At 42.1% G+C, this 25489-nt stretch overlaps 1 protein-coding gene across 1 annotated transcript; it reads right to left on the bottom strand.

Moving 5' to 3' along the window:
* Positions 1–1677: 1677 nt before the first annotated feature.
* Positions 1678–7065, bottom strand: LOC120421521 (uncharacterized). The gene has a single exon (XM_039584742.2). It carries the CDS (start codon positions 7063–7065, stop codon positions 1678–1680), a length of 5388 nt encoding a protein of 1795 aa, XP_039440676.1.
* Between the last annotated feature and the right edge of the window lie 18424 nt (positions 7066–25489).

Below are 25489 nucleotides of genomic sequence, written 5' to 3' on the forward strand. Positions count from 1 at the left end.
TTAAAGTATTTAAATTATTTAAAGTATTTAAAGTATTTAAAGTATTTAAAGTATTTAAAGTATTTAAATTATTTAAAGTATTTAAAGTATTTAATGTATTTAAAGTATTTAAAGTATTTAAAGTATTTAAAGTATTTAAAGTATTTAAAGTATTTAAAGTATTTAAAGTATTTAAAGTTGTACAGAACCGGATGGGGCCGGATCACTCTGGAGAGTTCCGGAGGAAATCAAACACCGCGGAGTTCGTAAAACACAAACTTTATTTTGCACTCGCAAACAGACCGAACTTCTCCAACGGACACTTTATTGGGATCTGATTACTCTAACAAAAAACTACATGTAACATACATGGATCAGATCGGTGCATCTTCGCGCCACCGATCGCAGTAAGCTGGGAGGGTTAATTTTGTGAGAGTGGGACCACAGAGAGTTTAAAATTAGAGAGAAAGAGCGACTTCAGAACTGCCACCTAAACAGGCGAGAATTAGTACGGCGCGGGGTAGCACCAGCCGCGCGTACCACAGTACATCATTAGTCGTCTCTTTTGCTTACCTCTACCAATTCTTTACATCCCGGCCGCCTTGAAAGACTTTTCAAACCCAACCTACTGACCATGACACTAATACTACACCTAACATCTAACACACCTAACAACTACTTACAAAAATTAAATGTAAACAAATATACATGGAGCAACAAGGAAAAATTATCACTTTCGCTTTCGATCGCGGTGCATCATTCTTCGGCACAATAGGTGCATCCTCATTGTTCGCCGATCAGCTGATGACCTAGCCGTTCTGCTGCTGCTCGTGGTGTTTACTGCTGCTGCTGTCGATCGCTGCTGATCGAATTCTTCATTCGCAGGTCAGTTGCAGGTTTTTTTAATCGTCTCTCGCTGCATTTTAGGGCTGCTGCTTGCCGTGGGGCGTCTCTGACGGCGGCAATCTCGTTCTCGATCCTCGGATGGTCGTCCTCGACGACGGATGCAACTCTGGGAACAAACATAGGCGGCTTTTTAACAAGAAAATCAGGGACAAAAAAAGACTCGCCTGGAGCGGAGGCCACCGTGGCCTCCGCGGGTGCCTCCGGCACCGATGCTACTGCCCTGGCGCGGACAGTGTGGGTGGATGAGCGGCGTACGTGCGACGTACGGTGTGTGTGCGTGGACTTGTGCGATGCTTCGACTGCGTTGATCGTCGGGAAGGCTGGCCAAGCGTTCGACGACCGGTGCAGGGTGACTCCAGCGGCCGAATTACTGCAGGTTTTTCGGTTGCTGAGTTGATCGTAGCTTTGCGTGTGCCCCCTTGGGCACGGATGGAACGATTTTTCTGGCGGTGTAAAAACAGAAAAGCATTACTGTTTGCTTTGCGTGGGAGACCACCGGTCTCCGGGCGCGCTCGCGCCGAGTCTAGTGCGACTAGACCAATCTTCTGGAATGCGTCCAGCGGGTAGATGCGGTTGGTGATGGGACCCTTGATTGACGGTTTGTTGGAGAAATACGGACCTTAGAGCGAGTGGGACAACAGCGAACAGGTGCAGGGGAACATGGGCATCAACGCTGGCAAAAAAGAAATGGGATTACTTTTTGCTCAAGTACAAAATACATAAACTTAACTGGTGTGCGGGAGTGCACATCTGCACCCCCGCAGGTGCGTAAAGCACCTCGATGGAGAATGTTTAGTTCTCTTGTTGTGTGTTTGGGAAGTTATCTGCTATGGGAAGGATGCAGATCTTGGAGATTCCTCTCTCGTAGACTCCGTCCTTCGTTCTGACGACCGCAACGCGAACGTTGCCATCGCTCCCAGTGCGGATGTCGGTCACTCGCCCTAGGTGCCACATCTGTGGCGGCAAGTTCTCCTCTTTCAACAGCACCATCATTCCGCAGGACAGGTTGTTGCGCTGTCTCGTCCATCGCGTTCGGTTGTGGAGATCCGACAGGTACTGCGTCGACCACTTACGCCAGATCTGCTGCACAAAGTCCTGTGTTCTCTGCCACGCTGACAGCCTGTTCTCTGGGACTTCCGCCAGGTCTGGTTCTGCCACCGCTGCTAGTGGTCTTTGGACCAGAAAGTGACCTGGGGTGAGGACGTCGAGATCGTTCGGGTCACTGCTGAGGGGTGTCAGGGGGCGAGAGTTCAGGCATGCTTCAATCTGCACCAACACAGTCACGAACTCGTCGTGCTGCAGCACTCGCAGTCCAATCGTCTTCTTGAAGTGCGTCTTGAACGACTTCACCGCTGCTTCCCACAATCCACCGAAGTTCGGTGATCTTGGCGGAATGAATTTGAACTCGATGCTCTCCTTCGCCGCGTCTCTCACCACCGCTTCGTGGAACTGTTGATCGCAGAACAGCTTCGCCAGGTCGTCCAGTTCTCTCTTCGCTCCCACGAACGTCTTCGCGTTGTCGCACATGATCAACTGCGGCTTTCCTCGCCGCGCGGTAAATCGCTTCAGCGCCGCCAGGAATGCTTGTGTGGTGAGGTCGGTCACAACCTCGAGATGTACTGCCTTCGTGACCAAGCACACGAACACAGCTACAAAGCATCGGACAGGTCTCGCCTTCCGACCGGGGTACGACAGCTGAAACGGTCCGCAGTAATCCACACCCGTTTTCAGGAACGGTGGAGCTGGATTTACGCGTTCTTGGGGTAGATCGGCCATGAGCTGATCTTGCACCTTGGGCTTGTTTCGGAAGCATGGCACACACTCGAAGATGACTTGCCTCGCTGCGCGCCGGACGCTCAGCGGCCAGAACCGCTCGCGCACACTAGAAATCAGCAGCTGAAGTCCAGCGTGGAAGTACTTGTGGTGGTAGTGCTGTAGAATCAGTTTAGTTAGCGGATGGTGGTTGTCCAAAATCATCGGATGCTTCCTCCCAGCTGAAACTGAAGCGTTTCGTAGCCGGCCGCCAACCAGTATTACGCCCTCCACGAGCCTAGGATTGAGCGCATTCAACTTTGAAGTCTCGTTAACTTCTCCTTTCTTTCCCAGATCTGCGAGCTCATGCGGGAAGCATTCCTTCTGCGCCAGCTTCACCAGCTCCAGCAGTGCCGCTTCGTGCTCGGCGTGCGTGATGTACCCGCTCTTTCGGCACTCACGGTTGGCAGGTCGAGCGTTGTGAGCGAATCTGCGGCAGAGCGCGGTGACTCGAATCAGCGCAAACAACGACGAACAGCGCGTGAACAGCTGCTCCGGCTGAAGAATCTGGACAGTGCAGGCGTACGACGCTCTCTGCTCCAGCAGTGCAGCTTCCAACTCCTCCTGCGTGGGGTTTCTCGTCTGCGGCCACTTGTCTGGACTTAGGCACAGCCATGTGGGTCCAATCCACCACAGCGATGCGTACGCGAGCAATGCTGGGATCATGCCTCGCGAGACCAGATCCGCCGGGTTTTCCACACCGGGTACGTGGTGCCAGACACAACCTTTGCTCAGGTGCTGCATCTCCGACACACGGTTTGCCACAAATGGATTCCAGCGAGATGGTGCGGACGCCAGCCAACTCATTACGACCATCGAATCCGTCCACAGATGGATCTCAATGTCGACCGGAAACAGAGGGCGTATCTTCTGCAGCAAGTGGCACATCAGCAGTCCTGACGAGCACTCCAGTCGCGGGATCGTCTCCTCCTTAGTTCGTCGCTTCAAGTCGGTCATCGGCGCAACCTTAGTCTTCGACGTCAGCAGGTTGACCGACACGCCACCGTTGCTCCAGGTGCTGCGCGTGTAAAAACACGCTCCGTACGCCTCAAGCGACGCATCGCAAAATCCGTGCAGCTCAAGCTTGACACACTGCAGGCTGAAACCAACCCAACGTGGCACAGTGATGTTGTCGAAGCTCATCATGTTTCGTCGAAACTCCTCCCAAATGTGCACAAGATTTTCTGGCAACGGCTCTTTCCAATCGATTCCTTTCTTCCACAGCTTCTGGAGGAAGATCTTGGCGATCACAACAACTGGTCCGACCAGTCCAACGGGATCGAAAATGCGTGCTGTGTCTGACAGCACCGTCTGCTTCGTGAACACCGTAGCGGCATTCCACGTCGGCGTTTTGAACTTGAACTCATCGCTGCTCGAGTCCCACAACAGACCCAGCGTCTTCACAGCGGCAGTTGACGAGTCCAACTCTTTCGCACCTCCTTCGTCTCGCAGCTCCTCGGGGATGGCTTCCAGCACGGCGTTGTTGCTGCTTCGCCACTTCCTGAGCAGGAACCCGGCCGCCATCAGCCGCTCGCTGGTATCTCCAACCAGCTTCTGCGCTTCCTCGATCGAGTCGGCTCCCGAGAGCATATCGTCGACATAAAAGTCATGCTTGATGGCCTTCGCCGCCAGTGGATGTGTGGTTTCCACCTCTTCTCCGACCGTGCGCAAGCATTTCGTGGCCAGGTAGGGCGCCGACGCCGTTCCGTACGTCACCGTAGTGAGTTTGAAGGTGCGCACAGGCTCGCTCGGCGAGTCCCTCCACAAAATCCGCTGCAGATCCTGGTCATCTGGGTGAACGTTCACCATGCGGTAAATTTTTGCGACGTCTGCCACGACGGCGATCTTCCGCAAACGAAAGCGAAGAATGATGGTCAGCAAATCATCCTGGACCACCGGTCCTACCATCAAAGCATCGTTCAGCGAGACCCCAGACGAAGTAGCACATGAGGCGTCGAAGACTACTCTCAGCTTGGTGGTCGTACTATCTGGTCTCAGCACAGCATGGTGAGGTAAATAATACGCCTGCTTCTCCTCCGTGTCTTCTTTCACCTCCTCCATGTGTCTCATCTCCAGGTACTCGTGAATGAAGTCAGAATACTGCTTCATCAGTTCTGGATTAGCGGTGAGCCGCCTTTCCAGCCCGTAGAACCGCTTCATCGCGATCGACCTCGACTCGCCCAGACTCTGCAGGATCGTCTGCTTCTTCGGCAGTCTGACGACGAACCGACCGGTCTCGTCGCGCACGGTGTTCGCCCTGAACAGGTCCTCGCAGGCGCTCTCCTCGAGCGAATGTGTACTCGGCGTCTGGCACGACTCCAACTCCCAGAACTTGGCGAGTAAATCGTTGATCTCCGCCAACGCTTCTGATTCTGCTGAGTTCTGGTTCGCTACGACTCGTGGTAGCTTCGCCGCTACTCCGTTGACAACGCCAGACACCACCCAGCCGAGCTCGGTGTTCTGGATCGTCGGGCTTGCTTCTCCAAGCTTCATCTTACCATCGGACAACAGGTCATAGTAATGTTCTGCTCCAATGATCATGTCCACAGGTCCAGGACGGTAGAAGTGCGGATCCGCCAGCTTCACGTCCTCTGGAATGCTCAGCTGCTCGGCATCGATGTTGTTGAACGGCAGATTCGCCGTGACCTTCGCCAAAACATGGAACCTCATCGATGCTGCGAACTCCGAAATCGTCGAAGAACGAGCGCAAACAGTAGCGGTCACCGCAAAGGTGGAAGTGGATTCTGCAACGCCGATTCCTTTCACCCGCAGGTAGTCGGACTGCGGCTTGCATCTCAGCTTGCGCGCGAACTCCTTGGTCATCAGGTTTCGCTGGGAGCCACTGTCAAGCAGTGCTCGAGCGAACAGGGTGTGACCTCGCGAGTCGCAAATCCGTACAACAGCCGTGGACAGCAACACTTCTCGAACCTCCTCCGTACGACTTGGAACAAGGGACGACGACAGGTTGCACGCTGCTGTGTGGCCTGTGGCGAGCTGTGAGCTTTGTGGTTGTGAGCTTTGCGAGACTGGTGTCTGTGTAGGGTTTTGTGTAGATTGAGTGGGTGTGTGACGGGTTTGGCTTTGTGTCTTCTGTTGTGGGTAGTGTGTGGATGGTGTGTTCCCTGAATGAGGTCGCGACGCGTTCGGGCCTGCAGCGGCAGCGTTCGACCTTTGGCCAAAGTTCTCGTGAAGAAGCGTGTGATGTTTCCGCTTGCACATCGAACAAAATCCTCTCGTACACTTTTCCACGACGTGACCAGGCTGCAGACAGTTGAAACACAGCATATTCCTCCTGGCAACCGCGACACGCTCTGCACAGCTCATCTTCTTGACCGCAAAACACTGGAACACGTTGTGCTGAGGTCCGTTGCAAAAAAAGCATCCGCTTGGCTCAGCAGACGCAGCGTGACTTGACGCGTACTTCGGCGGGCGACGCTCGTTCCTCGTAGCTTTCTTCATGGAATCGATCGTCTGCAGCACTCCACACTGTTCCCGCAGAAACTCCAGCAGCGTCTCGTACCTCACAAACTCCTTTGACTTCTTGTTGTGTTCCTCCCAGTGGCGCAATGTTGCGGCGTCCAGCTTGCTAGTGACAACGTGAGCGAGCAGGATGGACCAATCCTCAGTATTCACCCCGAGCTTGTTGATCATCTGCAGGTTCTTGTCCACCACGCTCAGCAGATGGTTCAACGCTTCAAAGCACTCGTCTCGTACGGGCTCAACAGCAAAGATGGCGTCGAGATGGCTCTTCAGGATCAGCTTCATGTTCCCGTAGCGATTCTCCAGCACGCCCCACGCCACCTGGTAGTTTGTATCCGACACGCGCACTGTGCTGATCTCAGCAAGTGCTTCTCCAAACAGTGAAGACTGAAGATTAGTAAACTTATCGAAATCTGAAAGGTTTTCACTGTTATGGATCAGCGACTTGAAGGAATCCCGAAAAGTTATCCACTCGGTGATGTTTCCCCCAAACGACGGCAGCTTGATTTCGGGCAGCTTCACGCGCGAAACAGTCGATTTCGTCTGAGCTGGTGCCGCTTGCGTGGGTGCTTCCTCCTTCCGCTTTGCTAGCAACTTCGCCTTCAAGTCACAGTACAAGTTCTCGAACTCCCACAACGCCTTAGTGTGCTCCTCTACATCTTGTGCTTTCTCCTTTCCAGCAGCATCAACCCCGAAAACATCAGTGAGGACGTCGATCTTGCGCCGCACGACGTAGAACTTCGCCAACGCATCATCCAGCATGTTCAGCCGCACGTCGATCTGAGCTTCGTCTTCGCCATCCTTGAAGCCATCAACGAACTTCTTCGTCATCTCCAGCGTACTACGAAGCTGCCTCTCCTGCATCTGGTACTCCCGCAACGTAGTCATCGCGATGCACTTCTTGGACCACAATTGACACCTGAAAACCCGACGCGCGCGACCTCTCGAAGACAGATGACAGAGAACAAGACCAACCCACTAAGCCAGGGACCCCAGAACCGTCAATCACAGGGAGAATTTCACCACACTCAAGAACCCAAGCTCAATAAAAATCGCATCAACTCAAATCGGTTCAGCTTTAATTGTGGATCACCACATCTCAAACAATACAATCAATTTTAATTGCAATGGCTGGCAGAGCATGCATCAGCTCCAAGCCACAGACCACTTCTACTTCCCTTTGAATCCGCAATCCGTCCGCAGCTCGAAATTCCGTCCGTCCAATCGTCGACACCAACTGCAACAGCAACCGTAGCAGCAACAACACCAACCGCCGAACTGCAACCGCCGCCGAATCCTCCAAATCCAACAGCACCTTCTTCAGCGTCCAACTGCAGCTCGTCGACGGTCAACTCTGGGTCGTTGAACTCCAGCCAGCGGTCGTTGACCTCGTCGCAGTCGTTCACCTCCGCACAGCAATGGCCAACACTGCTGCACTGCACAATTTCTCCGGAACTGGTCCACCGGTCGAGTGATCCGGTTCGAAGGACCAAAATGTACAGAACCGGATGGGGCCGGATCACTCTGGAGAGTTCCGGAGGAAATCAAACACCGCGGAGTTCGTAAAACACAAACTTTATTTTGCACTCGCAAACAGACCGAACTTCTCCAACGGACACTTTATTGGGATCTGATTACTCTAACAAAAAACTACATGTAACATACATGGATCAGATCGGTGCATCTTTGCGCCACCGATCGCAGTAAGCTGGGAGGGTTAATTTTGTGAGAGTGGGACCACAGAGAGTTTAAAATTAGAGAGAAAGAGCGACTTCAGAACTGCCACCTAAACAGGCGAGAATTAGTACGGCGCGGGGTAGCACCAGCCGCGCGTACCACAGTACATCATTAGTCGTCTCTTTTGCTTACCTCTACCAATTCTTTACAAAAGTATTTAAAGTATTTAAAGTATTTAAAGTATTTAAAGTATTTAAAGTATTTAAAGTATTTAAAGTATTTAAAGTATTTAAAGTATTTAAAGTATTTAAAGTTTTTAAAGTATTTAAAGTATTTAAAGTTTTTAAAGTATTTAAAGTATTTAAAGTATTTAAAGTATTTAAAGTATTTAAAGTATTTAAAGTATTTAAAGTATTTAAATTATTTAAAGTATTAAAAGTATTTAAAGTATTTAAAGTATTTAAAGTATTTAAAGTATTTAAAGTATTTAAAGTATTTAAAGTATTTAAAGTATTTAAAGTATTTAAAGTATTTAAAGTATTTAAAGTATTTAAAGTATTTAAAGTATTTAAAGTTTTTAAAGTATTTAAAGTATTTAAAGTATTTAAAGTATTTAAAGTATTTAAAGTTTATAAAGTATTTAAAGTATTTAAAGTATTTAAAGTATTTAAAGTATTTAAAGTATTTAAAGTATTTAAAGTATTTAAAGTATTTAAAGTATTTAAAGTATTTAAAGTATTTAAAGTATTTAAAGTATTTAAAGTATTTAAAGTATTTAAAGTATTTAAAGTATTTAAAGTATTTAAAGTATTTAAAGTATTTAAAGTATTTAAAGTATTTAAAGTATTTAAAGTATTTAAAGTATTTAAAAGTATTTAAAGTATTTAAAGTATTTAAAGTATTTAAAGTATTTAAAGTATTTAAAGTATTTAAAGTATTTAAAGTATTTAAAGTATTTAAAGTATTTAAAGTATTTAAAGTATTTAAAGTATTTAAAGTATTTAAAGTATTTCAAGTATTTAAATTATTTAAAGTATTTAAAGTATTTAAAGTATTTAAAGTATTTGAAGTATTTGAAGTATTTGAAGTATTTTAAGTATTCTAAGAATTTTAATTACTTTAAGTAAAGAGTTTAAAACTCTATAATAAAGTATACAAAAAAAGTATTTTAGGTATTTCAAGTATTTTAAGTTTTATGAGCATTTTATTTATTTCATGTATTTTGCGTATTTCAATTATTTTGAGTTTGTGAAGTATTTAATTTATTTTGCGTATTTTAAATAGTTTGAGTTTTTGAAGTTTTTAAAGATTTTTATTTTGTTTAGTATTTTAACAATTTCTGTGTTTTTTTTAAATTTTCAATTCAACTCTCTATGACTCTATTTGCGTCAAATTAAAGTGTTTGATCATCTGAATTTACAAAAATAAATCCTTTTATTGTAATTAATCACTTTATTGTAATTGGAGTTATTAATGAGACAAAAAAATTATGGCTTTACTATACGTATTATCGATTATTCTATTATTAGTTCATCAGACAATCGAGTCTGGACTGTACAAGAAATCCCTTAGGTCTTTTTGTATTTAATTTAAGTTTTCGTTGTATTTTTGTATAGTAACGATCGGTACCGTAAAACGGGGTGACTTTGATAGCCGGGGTGACTTTGATAGGTTTGCGATTTTTCCGCAATATGAAGAGTACAATTAAAATACGTACGGAATGGTTCAGAATCATACTGACCGTGGTAGAGAAGTGTTCAAAGTACCTCAAGAAGAACTTTGCATAAAATTTTGAAATGTTTAAAAAGTTAGTTAACTATAATTAATAAAATGTTGATGAAAGTCATTATTTAAAACTTCTCAAAGTGTCATGATTTTCTCAATGAACATGATTTTGAATCGGAAAACGGAATGCATTTTCGGGTTCTTTGGACAATTTCCCACTAGGAGAATGTTAAATAAGTTTGTAAATAATAAAAATTATGTGTCCTTGAAACACAATTAAAAAAAAATCTCCAAATTTATAGGCAATTTCAGTTGAACAAATTTCATGTAAAATGTGAAAACTTGTGATTCGTGCTTTGTATTCAGTTTAAAATGCAATATAAATCGATAATTTTATAAACAAAACTAGTTTTAATAAATTTCAGGCAAAATTTCTACTTTTCAACAATTTTATGTAAAATTTATTAGTATTTTGATATAAAGCTTATAAACTTAGTTAACTAAATATAAACATTGATTTTTTGATCTTAAAAACTATATCAGCTACTTTAGTGATGGTACATTTAACGTACAAATAAAGTTTGAACATCTTAAATATGATTTTAACAAGAAAAACTATGACTATCAAAGTCACCCCGGAATTTAAACTAAGAATTTTTAACGTAACTATTTTTCTAAACACTATTGAAAAAACTTTTTTTCCAAAATAGTGCATGGACTTTGTGTGGCCTACCCCAGTACATGTTTTAAAAATAATAATCTTGAGAAAAACCTTACCTGTTGGAAAATATTTCAAAAACAGATTGAAATCCTATCAAAGTCACCCCGGTTTACGGTACCCAATTAACGTTTCCGAAATGCTCATGTCAAGTTTTTGAATGTTGGTTTTACTAAATTTATGATTGTATTTTTAATTTATTTAAAGCATTTTTGAACATCACATAACTGGGACCTTTGTAAATTCAGAATTCTTCCGCAGTGACCGGTAATCGGTTCCAAGGTGGCCAGATGGAGCCAGAGTACATTGGCATCACATACAATGGCTACAGTTTTAAATTTCATGAATTTTGATATGTCACATAACAGGGTTCCTTGCACATTCCGAAATGTCCCCAGTGACCACCGGTAACCGGTGACCGGTTCCAAAGTGGCCAGGTGGGGCCAGATTTCATTGGCATCACATACAATGGCCAAAGATTTGAATTTCATGAATTTTGATATGTCACATGACAGGGTTCCTTGCACATTCCAAAATGTCCCCAGTGACCACCGGTAATCGGTGACCGGTTCCAAAGTGGCCAGGTGGGGCCAGATTACATTGGCATCACATTAAATGGCCCAAGATTTGAATTTCATGAATTTTGATATGTCACATGACAGGGTTCCTTACACATTCCGAAATGTCCCCAGTGACCACCGGTAATCGGTGACCGGTTCCAAAGTGGCCAGGTGGGGCCAGATTACATTGGCATCACATTAAATGGCCCAAGATTTGAATTTCATGAATTTTGATATGTCACATGACAGGGTTCCTTGCACATTCCGAAATGTCCCCAGTGACCACCGGTAATCGGTGACCGGTTCCAAAGTGGCCAGGTGGGGCCAGATTACATTGGCATCACATAAAATGGCCAAAGATTTGAATTTCATGAATTTTGATATGTCACATGACAGGGTTCCTTGCACATTCCGAAATGTCCCCAGTGACCACCGGTAACCAGTGACCGGTTCCAAAGTGGCCAGGTGGGGCCAAATTACATTGGCATCACATAAAATGGCCAAAGATTTGAATTTCATGAATTTTGATATGTCACAAGGCAGGGTTCCTTGCACATTCCGAAATGTCCCCAGTGACCACCGGTAACCGGTGACCGGTTCCAATGTGGCCAAGTGGGGCCAGAGTGCATTGGCATCACATACAATGGCCACAGTTTTAAATTTCATGAATTTTGATATGTCACAAGACAGGGTTCCTTGCACATTCCGAAATGTCCCCAGTGACCACCGGTAATCGGTGACCGGTTCCATAGTGGCCAGGTGGGGCCAGATTACATTGGCATCACATTAAATGGCCACAGTTTTGAATTTCATGAATTTTGATATGTCACAAGACAGGGTTCCTTGCACATTCCGATATGTCCCCAGTGACCACCGGTAATCGGTGACCGGTTCCAAAGTGGCCAGGTGGGGCCAGATTACATTGGCATCACATAAAATGGCCAAAGATTTGAATTTCATGAATTTTGATATGTCACATGACAGGGTTCCTTGCACATTCCGAAATGTCCCCAGTGACCACCGGTAATCGGTGACCGGTTCCAAAGTGGCCAGGTGGGGCCAGATTACATTGGCATCACAATAAATGGCCACAGTTTTGAATTTCATGAATTTTGATATGTCACAAGGCAGGGTTCCTTGCACATTCCGAAATGTCCCCAGTGACCACCGGTAACCGGTGACCGGTTCCAATGTGGCCAAGTGGGGCCAGAGTGCATTGGCATCACATACAATGGCCACAGTTTTAAATTTAATGAATTTTGATATGTCACATGACAGGGTTCCTTACACATTCCGAAATGTCCCCAGTGACCACCGGTAATCGGTGACCGGTTCCAAAGTGGCCAGGTGGGGCCAGATTACATTGGCATCACAATAAATGGCCACAGTTTTAAATTTCATGAATTTTGATATGTCACAAGACAGGGTTCCTTGCACATTCCGAAATGTCCCCAGTGACCACCGGTAATCGGTGACCGGTTCCAAAGTGGCCAGGTGGGGCCAGTGTACATTGGCATCACATAAAATGGCCACAGTTTTAAATTTCATGAATTTTAATATGTCACAAGACAGGGTTCTTGCACATTCCGAAATGTCTTCAGTGACCACCGGTAACCGGTGACCGGTTCCATAGTGGCCAGGTGGGGCCATAGTACATTGGAATCACATAAAATGTGCTCCGTTTTTTTTTTTTCACAAAACAGGATTCCTTGTCAATTCCGGTATGTGCCCCCAGTGGCACGATATGGTAAATGTACAGAAAAAGTAATCCGGAAATTGTGAAAATCGTACCATGAAATCGTGAATATTACGAGTTTTACTTTACGAATTTTTGAACTATGCATATTGGGCACGAATAAGCCAGGAGCCGTGAATAAATATGCATGATTAGACATGCCCGAATACACTCGTAAACGTGAATTAAATTCATGATTTCATAAAAAAAAATCACGAATTCATGAAATTTATGCATGATTTCATGAAGTTTATACATGATTTCACGAATTTTTTTACGCCTTCAAAAATAAATCATAAAAAATATTCCAGAACTCATGAATTTTGTGCACGAATTCATGAATAAAATTCACGATTTCATGATTTATTTACATTTTTTCATGAATTGTGAGCATGAAATCGCGAATATTTTTACGCCTTCATTTACAAATCGTAAAAATAATTCGAGATTTCATGAATTTTGTGCACGAAGTCATGCATAAAAATTCATGATTCCATGAATTTTATGCATGAAATCATGAATTTTAATTCACGAGGTATATTTTTTTGATCGTAATCATGAATTTTTATTCATAAAATCGTGAATATTTTTCACGACTTCATGCATCCATTTCATGAAATCATGAATATTATTCACGTTTACGAGTGAAATCGGTCATGGAAAGTCATGCATATTTATTCACGATTCCTGGATAATTCGTGCCCATTGTGCATAGTTCAAAAATTCGTAAAGCAAAAATCGCGATATTCACGATTTCATGGTACGATTTGCATGATTTTCGGAAACCTTTTTTTTCCGTGTAAGGGGAGCATCATAAGCGCTTATGGTATAAACTCATCCCCCGCGCCCATAATATGATGCATTGCATTGAAGAGGGCTGCCAGCATGAAAACACTCTCGATTTATTAAAGGGCAATTTAGCACATAGGATACTGATACGTTGCCCACGTAATTAATTGAGCGCGTTACTCATGCAACAGCGGCTTTCGATGGGGCTGGATGGGCAAATTTGTCATTTTGGATCTGGGGAAGGGGGTTACGATGACAGCATAACAGGTCGATGCATTAGAGCTGTCAATCTGGCTGGCAGCATCAACATACACTGAAATAAAAAAAAAGTACTAAATTCCTAAATTCTAGGAATTTTGCCTCCTTTCCTTATTAAGTAATCCAAAAAACCCGAGGGCTTTTGTTAATTTGATTTGGTTAACCGCGGTGGATTTTCTTGAAATAATTCGAACTGTCAAAAATCCACCAATGCATCTACCGGTGGATACTTTTCTACCACAGATTTTTGTGCGATCAATGTGGTAGATGCTTTGGAGGATTTTTGACAGTTCGATTTATTTCAAGAAAATCCACCGCGGTTAACCAAATCAAATTAACAAAAGCCCTCCGATTACTAAATAAAGAAAAGAGGCAAAAATTCCTACAATTTAGGAATTTGGTACTTTTTTTTATTTCAGTGTAGATGTGGTTGGTATTTGAAAAGGATCGATTTATAGGGACTAAAAAGGATTTAGTTTTGCCTAATTTTCATCGATTTTGGCTTAGGTATAAATGGAAGATGGAAAATGTGAAACTATTGAAAATTAAAACCTTGTTTGTATCCTTACTAAAATGTTGTGAATCAATGCTGCAAATTTTGTTTTGTTTACATTTGACTTTTTCAATCATAATTTCAAACATTAATTGCAAAATTTCTTTAACACTACATTTGGAAAAATAATAAAAATAATAAAATAAAATATTGATGATACATTTGATGCATATTCCAATGAAGAAAAAGATATTAAAAATAATCAAAAAGATCAAACGACTTTTTGCTGTATAGTAAGACATTATCATTAGTCTATCCAATTTCAAGAAAGGATATTAAACATCATCTTGAGTAACGTATAATTTTACGACAATACTTTCACTCTATTACATCTTCGCCAAGAACCTGATGAGTCCCTCTGTCTTTCCACTTTCCTCGGCAGACTTAATTACGGAATGCTTTTAAATCAACCGCTATCCTCGAGCTTTGTTTTGGGGAGCACTTCAGAAAAGGGGGACATCGTTTTTGCACGTCTTTAGAGTGTTAATAGCGCGTGAAAGCTAAGAAGATGTCACCCGTCGGAAGGTTCCGCTCCTGATGATGATGCTCCTTCGTCTATTTGCAACCCTCGTCGACAGGAAATTATCATATTTAGCGAAAAAAGGTGCGTCTCCGGAACTGCTCTGGCTACGTGAGCCATCAGATTAGCAAGTGGTAGGAGTAGGGTAAAATTTAGCCATTAAACGGGTCTCATCATAGCCATCAACACTCGCACCTGGGACCTACGCAAATGTCGTCATCGTCGTCCTGGCCAGGTTGTCACGTAGGAATAAAGTGACGGGACGTGGATCAGGAAAATGGCAAATTTAAAAGGTGAACTGCTTATCAAAATTTCATTCTGTCGAAGAACAGGCTTCCATAGAAAACTTTTTGGAAAAAATATCATCTGCATTTCAATTTATGCAAATACATTCCTACTTCTGTAAATTTGTACCAGTCTGCATATTTAAAACACATTAGGTTGTTTGTTTATCGTATTCTATAGTTGTGTCATTTCCCAAATATGCTTTCTAATATAAGTTTATGTTTGCAAAAAAGAAAAATTGCTGAAGCTTCTACCACCGACGTTCTGGAAATACAGTTTCTTTTTCAGAAGAAAAAAGTTACATTTCCATTGTGCTCTGGTACAATCCATTTCCGGCCCAAACTTATTCTCGGAGTAAGTTTAATCCATTTCAAAAGTTTTCGCAGCAAACTGATTCCAATGCAATTCACTTTCCCCTCGTGTTGGTGTTTCCATTTCTTTTCTCCATTATTCCACCCAACATACAAAACAAGAGGGTGGAAATTTTCGTCTGAACCGTCTCGTAACCCCCCAACTCCCAGAGCTCCAGACGCCAGTATTGATTGTGTTAACTCGACTTCCGCATCCTTTACCAATTGCTCACCAGCCCAAAAATAAACAACGCACACCAGCAAGGCAATCAGTGCGTAGCAAAGTTTGGAACGGAATTGTAAGCTGCTTAAAAAAGAGGGAGCACGTTTTGCTCGAGTTTGTTCCACTGGTGGGCTTGTTATGAATTAAAATGAATTTGAAGGTGACAGGGGTGTGAAGTACTTTTATCAAACAAAATTGAAAGGAGCTTGAATTCATCAGAAAGATTATAAATGAAGACTCACCTTGCTACTTTACCATTTTATTTTTTAATTTGCAAGCCATTTTGATGTTCATTGATTTGATGTTCATTTCGGCCCACATTGCCCATTCTAATTAATGTCGAAACTCTTTCGGTTTGACTTGTTTAAATATAACTTCAAGCATTGCGTTTTTTTCCAACTAAGTAAATTTGTGGAAATAAGTTCGTTTAACACTGCGGTTGTTGAAGTACTGCCGTGGTCTGAATGAATATTTTAATGTTGGCACCCTTTTCCATTTTTGTCGTTAGTTAGTGACTTTTCAAACAGAATAAATTTATTCAATCAACAAGCCGCGGTAAAAGTTGTCTGTTCTCAACAATATTCAAAAGAGATTTAAGCTTTTAAGAAGTTCACTTTTCTTGAGGTTGTTGAAACATCAAAATAATCTACTCCACGTGTCGCCACAAAACAAACAGCTTCCCTGCCATGTGGTGGAACAAATCTTTGTTCATAATGCTGAAAAGAGGGTGTGATTATGGACAGCAAGCGGGAAAATTAATAATATACAATAAAGTCGTCCCTAGCTCTTGTTTGTCTACTTGCAAATGATGTCGGCTAATCTAATCAAAAACCACTTGCTCCTGGGACATCTCGTCGTCTGGACTCGATTTTCCTTTACAGCATCATGACAGTAGAGCGGCTCTTTGCTGTAAATTGCTGTGAGGACCATCAACCAATTAATATTCCTTTGAGCAAGCCTATCTTGTGGGAAGCGGAAACGCATTCATTAAGCTATTTAGATGGAAATCATTGACATTCTGACAGTATCACTGGCAGCCAGGAGCAGGCAGGCGGAATAATTGAACGGTAAATTTGAATATTATGTTTTCTGAAACAATATTTGCCGAGGATGATTGGCTGTTTGGGATAATTTTGATGACCAATAAAGAATCATTAATCCGCTTGCTTTCTCTAGAAAAATAGTAGAAGCACAATTGATTGTTAATGAAGCGTACAACTAATTGATTCCGTTTTCCAATTGTATAGAATTAACAACTGTTATCTTATATAAACTCCGTTGCAATCACGTCAACTTTATGTGAATTAACAAAAAATAAATTACACAGTTGAAAAACAGGGCAAAATTATATCTGTGAATGGGTTGATTTTTCAATAGGGTTAACGTGCAATTTTACCTTTTTTGATTTTACTGTGTATGCTGCACTTCAGGAAATGAAATTTCAGTCATAGTTTTGCAATGAGCGTAAAGGGGGCACGAACCCCACAACAATTGTCCAAATTGGAGCACAATGGGGGTGTGTATAAACCACGGAAGCTGCTTCCACCCCTCAGAGGAAACAGCATAAAGGGATGCGTGACCCTTGGAAGATAGGCAGCTGGGGCTACAAAAATGATATAAAATTTTATTGTTTATTGTTTGCTTTCATTTTCACCCTTTCGATGGTGAAGCTTTGGGGTCTGTGGGGAAAAAGTAACCCCGCACTGCAGTTAAGTTGGTTTGGGCTACAAAGAAAAGGCTAATCCCGGAAAGTGCGGCGGTTTGAGATTGGCGCTAAAACATCTGCAAAGGGTTGGCGAAGATATGTGCTCTTCGAGATAAAAAGTTTAGGGTGTAGTTGAAGATCCAACTTGTGCTGGTGAGATCCGGTATAATCCTATTTATCTAAATGGGAACATTAAATATTAAAAAAAGCTTTTGAAAACAAGTTGAACAGGCGTCGAGATAAGGGGGGTTGCGTGGCATCCACGTGAAATTTATTTAAAATGTTTCTGGCTCCTGCTTATTTTTGACCAAATAAAATTTCCAATAATTTAATTTTCAACATAATAAAAATCCCATTAAGACTAACTAAATCAACCACCAATAATGATCCTCGATATCACCAGTATCATCGTCATCTCTTTCTGCCCTGGAAAACAAACATCCTCACACAACGAGCCCAGCAGCGATTGCTTTAGTTCCTCGTAAAGCTGGCGCCAGAATGTCGCGCCGTGCTGGCTCAACAAACAGGAATAATCAATAAAATGGAATGGATGCTGTGAAAGTGCACGCCACCCTGCCAAGGATATATTCGATGGCCAGTTGACTCGTGTCGTGAGAGAGCATGCAACTTTGGGATGGTTCTCGACAACCAACATGCACAGCTTGGGAAATCTTGTAGCTTCTCTTGTTGAAAAACGTCTTTTCTATTCCAGTGAAAATTCTTTCCAAGAATGCGAGTGTTCTTTCTCAAATAGTCCTATTAGAGTAGAGTTCTCACAGTGCATAGGTGGAGTTGAAAAAGTTCCCTCGAATGGAAGTAATTTCATTTTTTACCGACCGTTTCTTCCTTCAGCCAGAGGAATAAATATTCTGAGAAGCACTTGGGCGGCCTGAAAAGTGAAAACTGAAAAATAATGCCTCGGAGGTTTTCAGTTAAATCCACGCGAATTCATCACAGGAATTTCCTCGTCATAAATTTCCTTGGGCTTTCCCAGCATCCGTTTTACTGGAAGTTGCTTCGAATGGCCAGTTTTCCGTCGTTGGAATGGCTAAAAAGCGGACCAAAGTTGCTGCCACGGACAATTGAAGCAGAAGAATGCCACATAAAACAATTGCTTCGTGCAGTGGGCGTGCAGACGTTTGGAGATTTATGAAATGGACTCCCGTAGGACGATTTCTGGTGGGTGGAATAGGGACTGGAATATGGAAAGAAAAAGTTTAAGAAGATGAAACCACTGGCGATGGCATAAATCATTACAATTGCCTTTTTTTTCTTTCTACGCACAATATTTTTTCAAGTGATATGGTGAAAATAAAAAAGGTAAATGGCAGAACTTGTAAATTTCCTGTACTTTTCAAAATAATTTTATAATGTATATTAAGTTTTGCATAAATTTTATTTTTACTTATTTAATCTCATGCAAACGTATTTAAGGGCCAGCTTCATATTCAATTAAGGAAACATCTTCCCTTCCCAGTACCATTTGCAATGCAATCCATCCCCTTAAGAACAAAAATGTTCATAAGGGGTGAGAGGGTGTTTTTTTTCGCAAATATCAATCTCGATAAATGGTGTTTTTACCATTATCGGCTTATTTCAAATTTCTATAAAGAAATGCTTTAAGAAGATTATAGCGTTTTGCGCACCATAATTTCACATATGTTGCATACCCCTCTTTTTCATAATACCATACCAACAACATTTCCTACCACTTCAGATTCATCTGTATTTTGGTCATATCCTCCCGAAAAATCAATCATACTTACTTCAACTTTCGCGTCTATCTGTTAACGGGAATTCATTTTAGTCAATCAAATCAATTACATTTTTATTAAATTATTGCACAACTTTATCCAATTCAATCCTCCCTCAAGTGCCGAATTTCCCCTGCAAGAAACACGAGTCAGCCAGACAAGGCAGAAACGGTGGCTAATTCGGAATCAAGAGCACTTATTATGTGAACTTTGATAAATGATACTTTTAATTGTGATCCTTTTTTACTAATGATAGGGTCGGCTTTTTCTCCCCTTGACTCTGTTTGATTTCTCGAGCATTTGTGTTTTATTGTGTTATGGCAAATTTATTTATTGTGTTAAATTTGCTCTACATTTCACCATGCTTATTAGTGTTTCGTGTGCAGTCAGCCAACCATTCTGCCAGGACATAAATAAAAAATATTTTGTAACACCATCTCTGCATTGTGGCCGGAGGCAAAGTTGGCCCAATAGAATTTGTTACATTGGCAACCGTTAGATTCCCTGGTGGAAAATGCGTGATTGAGCACGGTTATTGCCCATGGGTTATGATGTGTAAGTGCGAACTCACACAAGACTGATATCCACGTAGGACTCTTTTGGGATGTTCGACAAGGGGAACTATAACTCATGTCGGAAAAGGGGCGGGAACGGTATCATAAATTAATTGAACCCAAATTTTTGTTACACATTGCGCTCGTTCGTGTCAAATAGTTATTTCGTTCCACACAGTGTGATTTAATTTGGAAAAATATGACCCTTGAAGGCAGATTTAATGTTGCCTATTGATTTGAAAGAGGTTTACTAAATTTCTGGACTTGCAAACAGAGTCAATGACTGAATGTTAAAAATTATTATAACAAAATGTTTATTTTTGCCTTACGTATGTACTATAAAGTAACGTTTTATTCGAGTGTTCAAAATGTAACAATTTACCATGAATCAATTCAGTCGATTCCCAAACCATTTTATTGCTATCCAGTCTCGCATAAAGTATCAAAAGTCAGCAATTTCCTAACACTTATCTTTCCGGTGCCGATCTAAATGGTACAATATTGTTTTCCAAACGAGCTTGAAGGCACGCCGAAATTTGATATTTTCTTGGAAAATCAGAACCGGGAGGGTGAAATCGATTTCCATCGAAATTTTGTTTTACTGGCGGTGGATCTTATCATCAGAACAGAGCAGGAAGCACTTTCCGCTGCAGGATTGTTGCCGTTTTGAAGTATCAGATGGAGCATCGCAAGGAAATAAAAGGTGCTTCAATCAAGCATTTACCAAAACAATCAGCATCCAATTATGGAAATGAGAGAAGTCGTTTGTGATTGCTAAAGGATGTTTTCCTTCGGTATGTTATTCAATTTCAGTTCCTAATGGAGTGTACTCGTTTGGAAAAGTTAACTTTGTAGAGGTTTTTGAAAGTCTTCACGATGGTCCTTTTAGTTGAGCTATTTGATGGCAGATGAAAAATAATTGCAGAAATGCAATTTGCAGATATGCTTGATGTTGTTGTTGTTGATTTTATTGTGGGAACTTTAACCCTATGGGTCATTCGCTCCCGTAAGATATGCTTGATGGTTAAGATAAAGTTTGGGTAACGTTCGCTAACTAACTTTTTCAAAATTCGCAAGCCTCAGATTCATCCTATTACGCTCTGTAGCAAAAATAAGAAATAGAAATAATAAATAACTTCCTCAAAAGTTTTCTTAGTCATCGCTCCGGAAAATCCTATAAGCGATACAGCTTCTTTCACACTTCCCGCTGAATTCAAGTTCGCACCAGACAAAGCCTCGAAATTGGCGCCAATTTGACGCGACATGCAGACGATGAGATTCTGATGCCACACTGTAGCAGCTACAGTTACAAGGCTAGGGAAGTGGGACTTGTTTTGATGATATCATTCAAGGGAAAGTTTTGTTGGGCAATTTTCTACGTGGTCACGTGCTGCAGGGGGTGGGCAAATGAAGTTCACTGTCGAAATGTGAGTTTTATGTTTTTTTTTGTTAATCAGTTTCTTAGGGGCGCAATTTCGATATACTATACTTTTGAACTAGATGGGAAAATTTCAAGCATATTTTTATGCGGGATTGTTTGTAAAAATATTTTAATACGCCTTTCTTTAAAATTATAGAAATAAATGTACTTTTCATACAATTAAAAGAAGTTTCAGCGTATCGAACAAACTGTTTCATGGGACAATAAATGTTTGACATAAAAATGAATTCGTTACACCACAATATTCCCTTTAAGTTTACCAAATTCTCAACGGTCCCTTGTCGTTAGTTTTTATTATGTTTTGACAAACTTATTTATTGCCTCAGAAAAGTCTGCTCTACATACAGATTGCGATGTTTATTAGTGTGAACTACAACACCACATTACAGCCCCCGGTAGAAAAATGACGACGATGGCCGGAACGAATTGAGAGACCCCGAGCTCTTCTGGGTAGAAAGAAATTGGGACAGGGTTCATTCCCTATGGAAAATGCGTGATTGAGAGTGATAGTTTATGTTCACTGCTCGTACAATAGAACGTACGCGAGCGCGCTTTTTCCACCCTAAATTTTGAGATCCTTCTGGATACGGGTTGGATTCCGGAAGGAGAACATGGGTCCTCGGGTTCCGTTGCGCAAAAAGTGCTATAAATTAATAGAATCAAAATTTCCTTTTTTCCGACCGCCATCCATAGCAATGTAGCGGAAAAGAAGCACAAAAAGCAAAATGAAATAAAATTTACAAATCCCCTGTAATTGCTGAGGGATATTTCCCTTGCTTCATTGTGCTCTTGCTCATATCTATAGCGATCTCTCTACGGTGTCGTGCCTTATGCTCCCTCAGAAGTTCAGAACCAATGATTCTATGTAACTCGTGGATTTGGGGCGCTTGCCGCAGGTCGTTGGTACTCGCAGGTAGGGTGGGACATCATGTATTAATAGAATTGTACCAGCCAAAAAGGTGTATCCATTACAACTGTTGCCCTGAAAGCTTCCCCTCGTTTTCCGTGCAAAAAGCCAACCAGTCGACGGAAAATGAAATAGCATATCGTCACCACAGTAGTCCCCGGTGTGTTGTACTCCCGAATCTGCCAGACCTGAGTGAAGTGAAGACTCATGCCGCGTAGCCGTCGTTGGCGGTATTCTGCAACATAGCGTTCCTTTCAGCATCAACCAAGAGAGGGTCGCGGAAGTGTTTGGCTATAGCGTAAAGAAATAAATTTACCACCTCAATTTCATTATCTGCAGTATCGCGATGGTGTGCGTGGAATGATTTTATGTTGACGTAACTTCGCTCAAATTGTGACTATTTATGACATTTTTGGTTTGTAATCTGATTGTACTATACTTTGTATTTCTTGAATTTCATTAGTTTATGTCACCATGAGCAGAGTAACACCTTACAAACAATCTTTGAACAAACAATGTTGCCGTCTATCGGTCATGCCGACCAAGTCTATTCTTGAAGCAAAAAAACTTTATCCTTGCCTTGATGTTCGCGCCCCTCTGTTCAGTTCAAGGGGGTGAGTAGTCAAAATGTCAATGTTAATTTTGCACTTTCTCCCCTATGTTGCATGACCTAAACGCCCTTATTTTGTTTTGATGTTGATGCATTAGTCAAGTATACGATACGACTGACTCATGGTATGGCTGACATCGTCACTGTGCCAATTTGGCATGTGCAGGCGAAAACTATCAATTATATATGGGGATGCGCCCTTCTGTGAGATTACTCTTTGCGATGAAGTTGTGAGGAAGTAAGGATGCCTTCGAGCAAATTTCATGGCTGGAGGTCGAGCATGGCGATGAGATTGATTGTGATGGAAATTATTTTGATAAAGCGTCAAAATGTTGCCCTATTACGGATACTGAAGACAAACAAAAACACATCACATGCGTTACTTGAAAGACTTTCGCTCACCATCCATCCACGCGTCTCGCCTAAGGATAATTCTTGACGCTTGAATTGTGCCGAATCAACTTTTCTGGGACATTTCTCTGTGTACACAAAACCCTTGGAGTCCGACAAGTGTGCAAAACCATGCATTGTTTCAAAAGCCAGAAGAGTGCTTTTTTGGGACGGTCTTTTTATTTTGAAACGACCAACGATATCCATTTGATAGATTCCAGCGTAGAGGACGGTAGACCTTCACATTTGGTGTCGTCGTCCTGGAATGAGATTAAATATTTGGTTAGGAACAGCTCGTACAAGCAACGGAAATGGATTAATATTTCACGCAGAGGGTATTTTTGCTGAACGACGACGAGTGTCGATGAGTGGAATCAGGGTTTATGAAGAACGGATTTGGGATAAAACATCTGTTGCGATATTTGATTGTCAATTCTAAAGAGTATAAGTCCACTCTTAGACGCCAAACAATTCACAGCAATGCGAATTTGTTATTCCAAGCAGATTCGGATATTCGAAGAAATTAAAATCATCGCTGTTTACGCTCTGCAAGCTGCAACAGTTGGAGTTATTTGATATTAATATTGTTTAACCCTAGTTAAACTAGTACATTTTGCAAGGATTGCGTCTAGAAATATGGTGCTGTTTTGTTACAGGCATGGCACAGAACTTCTGTATAATTTTAATAACAGTCCAGATTCGATTATCTGAATGCTATTGTTTTTAATTTTGTTATTCCGAGTTCTTTTTCTGCATTGGTTTACTTTGGTTGAATGTTGCAAGATAGCCAGCCTGCACAGCGACGTGCCTAGTTCTTATTAGAGTAACCAACATATCCTGTAAGCCATCTGCGGTGATTTTAGTTATGCAAATGCACTCACCAGAACAACAATAAAAACTTATTACAAAAGGAAACCGTGAAACCCAAACAAGTCAACAAGTGGTTCTAGTCAAGGCTAAAAACCCAAAAATAGCATGTCTAACGGCAAATCGTGTAACAGGCCAGGTTTTGATGGATCTAGGCTAAATCGACCCTGCTGAGTCCGAATATCGCGGTCACGAAGCCCGATTCCTTAAGGGAAGCGAGATATTCAAGATGGCGACCAATATGGCGGCTATATAGAGAAGTCAACAATATCACAGTATGAAGGTTGTCGACGTGTCGATTTTAACTAATTTCGGGTCGCTGAACCCGAATATAACCATGAAAATCGGTCACGGCGACCCAGTAGCGTGTAATCCAAGATGGCGTCCAATATGGCGAATAGTGAATCTTTAAGTATTTTTAAACAACATGTAACAGGCTTGTGACCGATCAAATTTAACTAATTTGGGGTCGCTGAACCCGAATATGACCATGAAAATCGGTCACGGCGACCCAGGAGCGTGTAATCCAAGATGGCGTCCAATATGGCGAATAGTGAATCTTCAAGTATTTTTAAACAACATGTAACAGGCTTGTGACCGGTCAAATTTAACTAATTTGGGGTCGCTGAACTCGAATATGACCATGAAAATCGGTCAAGGTGACCCAGTAGCGTGTAATCCAAGATGGCGTCCAATATGGCGAAGAGAGAATCTTCAAGTATTTTTAAACAAGATGTAACAGGCTTGTGACCGATCAAATTTAACTAATTTGGGGTCGCCGAACCCGAATACGACCATGAAAATCGGTCACGGCGACCCAGTAGCGTGTAATCCAAGATGGCGTCCAATATGGTGAATAGTGAAACTGCAAGTATTTTTAAACAACATGTAACAGGCTTGTGACCGATCAAATTTAACTAATTTGAGGTCGCTGAACCCGAATACGACCATGAAAATCGGTCACGGCGACCCAGTAACGTTTAATCCAAGATGGCGTCCAATATGGCGAATAGTGAATCTTCAAGTATTTTTAAACAAGATGTAACAGGCTTGTGACCGATCAAATTTAACTAATTTGGGGTCGCCGAACCCGAATACGACCATGAAAATCGGTCACGGCGACCCAGTAGCGTGTAATCCAAGATGGCGTCCAATATGGCGAATAGTGAAACTTCAAGTATTTTTAAACACCATGTAACAGGCTTGTGACCGATCAAATTTAACTAATTTGAGGTCGCTGAACCCGAATATGACCATGAAAATCGGTCACGGCGACCCAGGAGCGTGTAATCCAAGATGGCGTCCAATATGGCGAAGAGAGAATCTTCAAGTATTCGACGCCATCTTGGATTACACGCTGCTGGGTCACCATGACCGATTTTCATGGTCATATTCGGGTTCAGCGACCCCAAATGAGTTAAATTTGATCGGTCACAAGCCTGTTACATGTTGTTTAAAAATACTTGAAGATTCACTATTCGCCATATTGGACGCCATCTTGGATTACACGCTCCTGGATCGCCGTGACCGATTTTCATGGTCATATTCGGGTTCAGCGACCCCAAATTAGTTAAATTTGATCGGTCACAAGCCTGTTACATGTTGTTTAAAAATACTTGAAGATTCACTATTCGCCATATTGGACGCCATCTTGGATTACACGCTGCTGGATCGCCGTGACCGATTTTCAT

Source organism: Culex pipiens, chromosome 3, assembly GCF_016801865.2.
Source record: "Culex pipiens pallens isolate TS chromosome 3, TS_CPP_V2, whole genome shotgun sequence".
NCBI classification, from domain to species: Eukaryota; Metazoa; Arthropoda; class Insecta; order Diptera; family Culicidae; genus Culex; species Culex pipiens.

Coding starts and splice junctions, on each gene's coding strand:
- LOC120421521 (XM_039584742.2), bottom strand. CDS start 7,065: ATGACTACGTTGCGGGAGTACCAGATGCAGGAGAGGCAGCTTCGTAGT.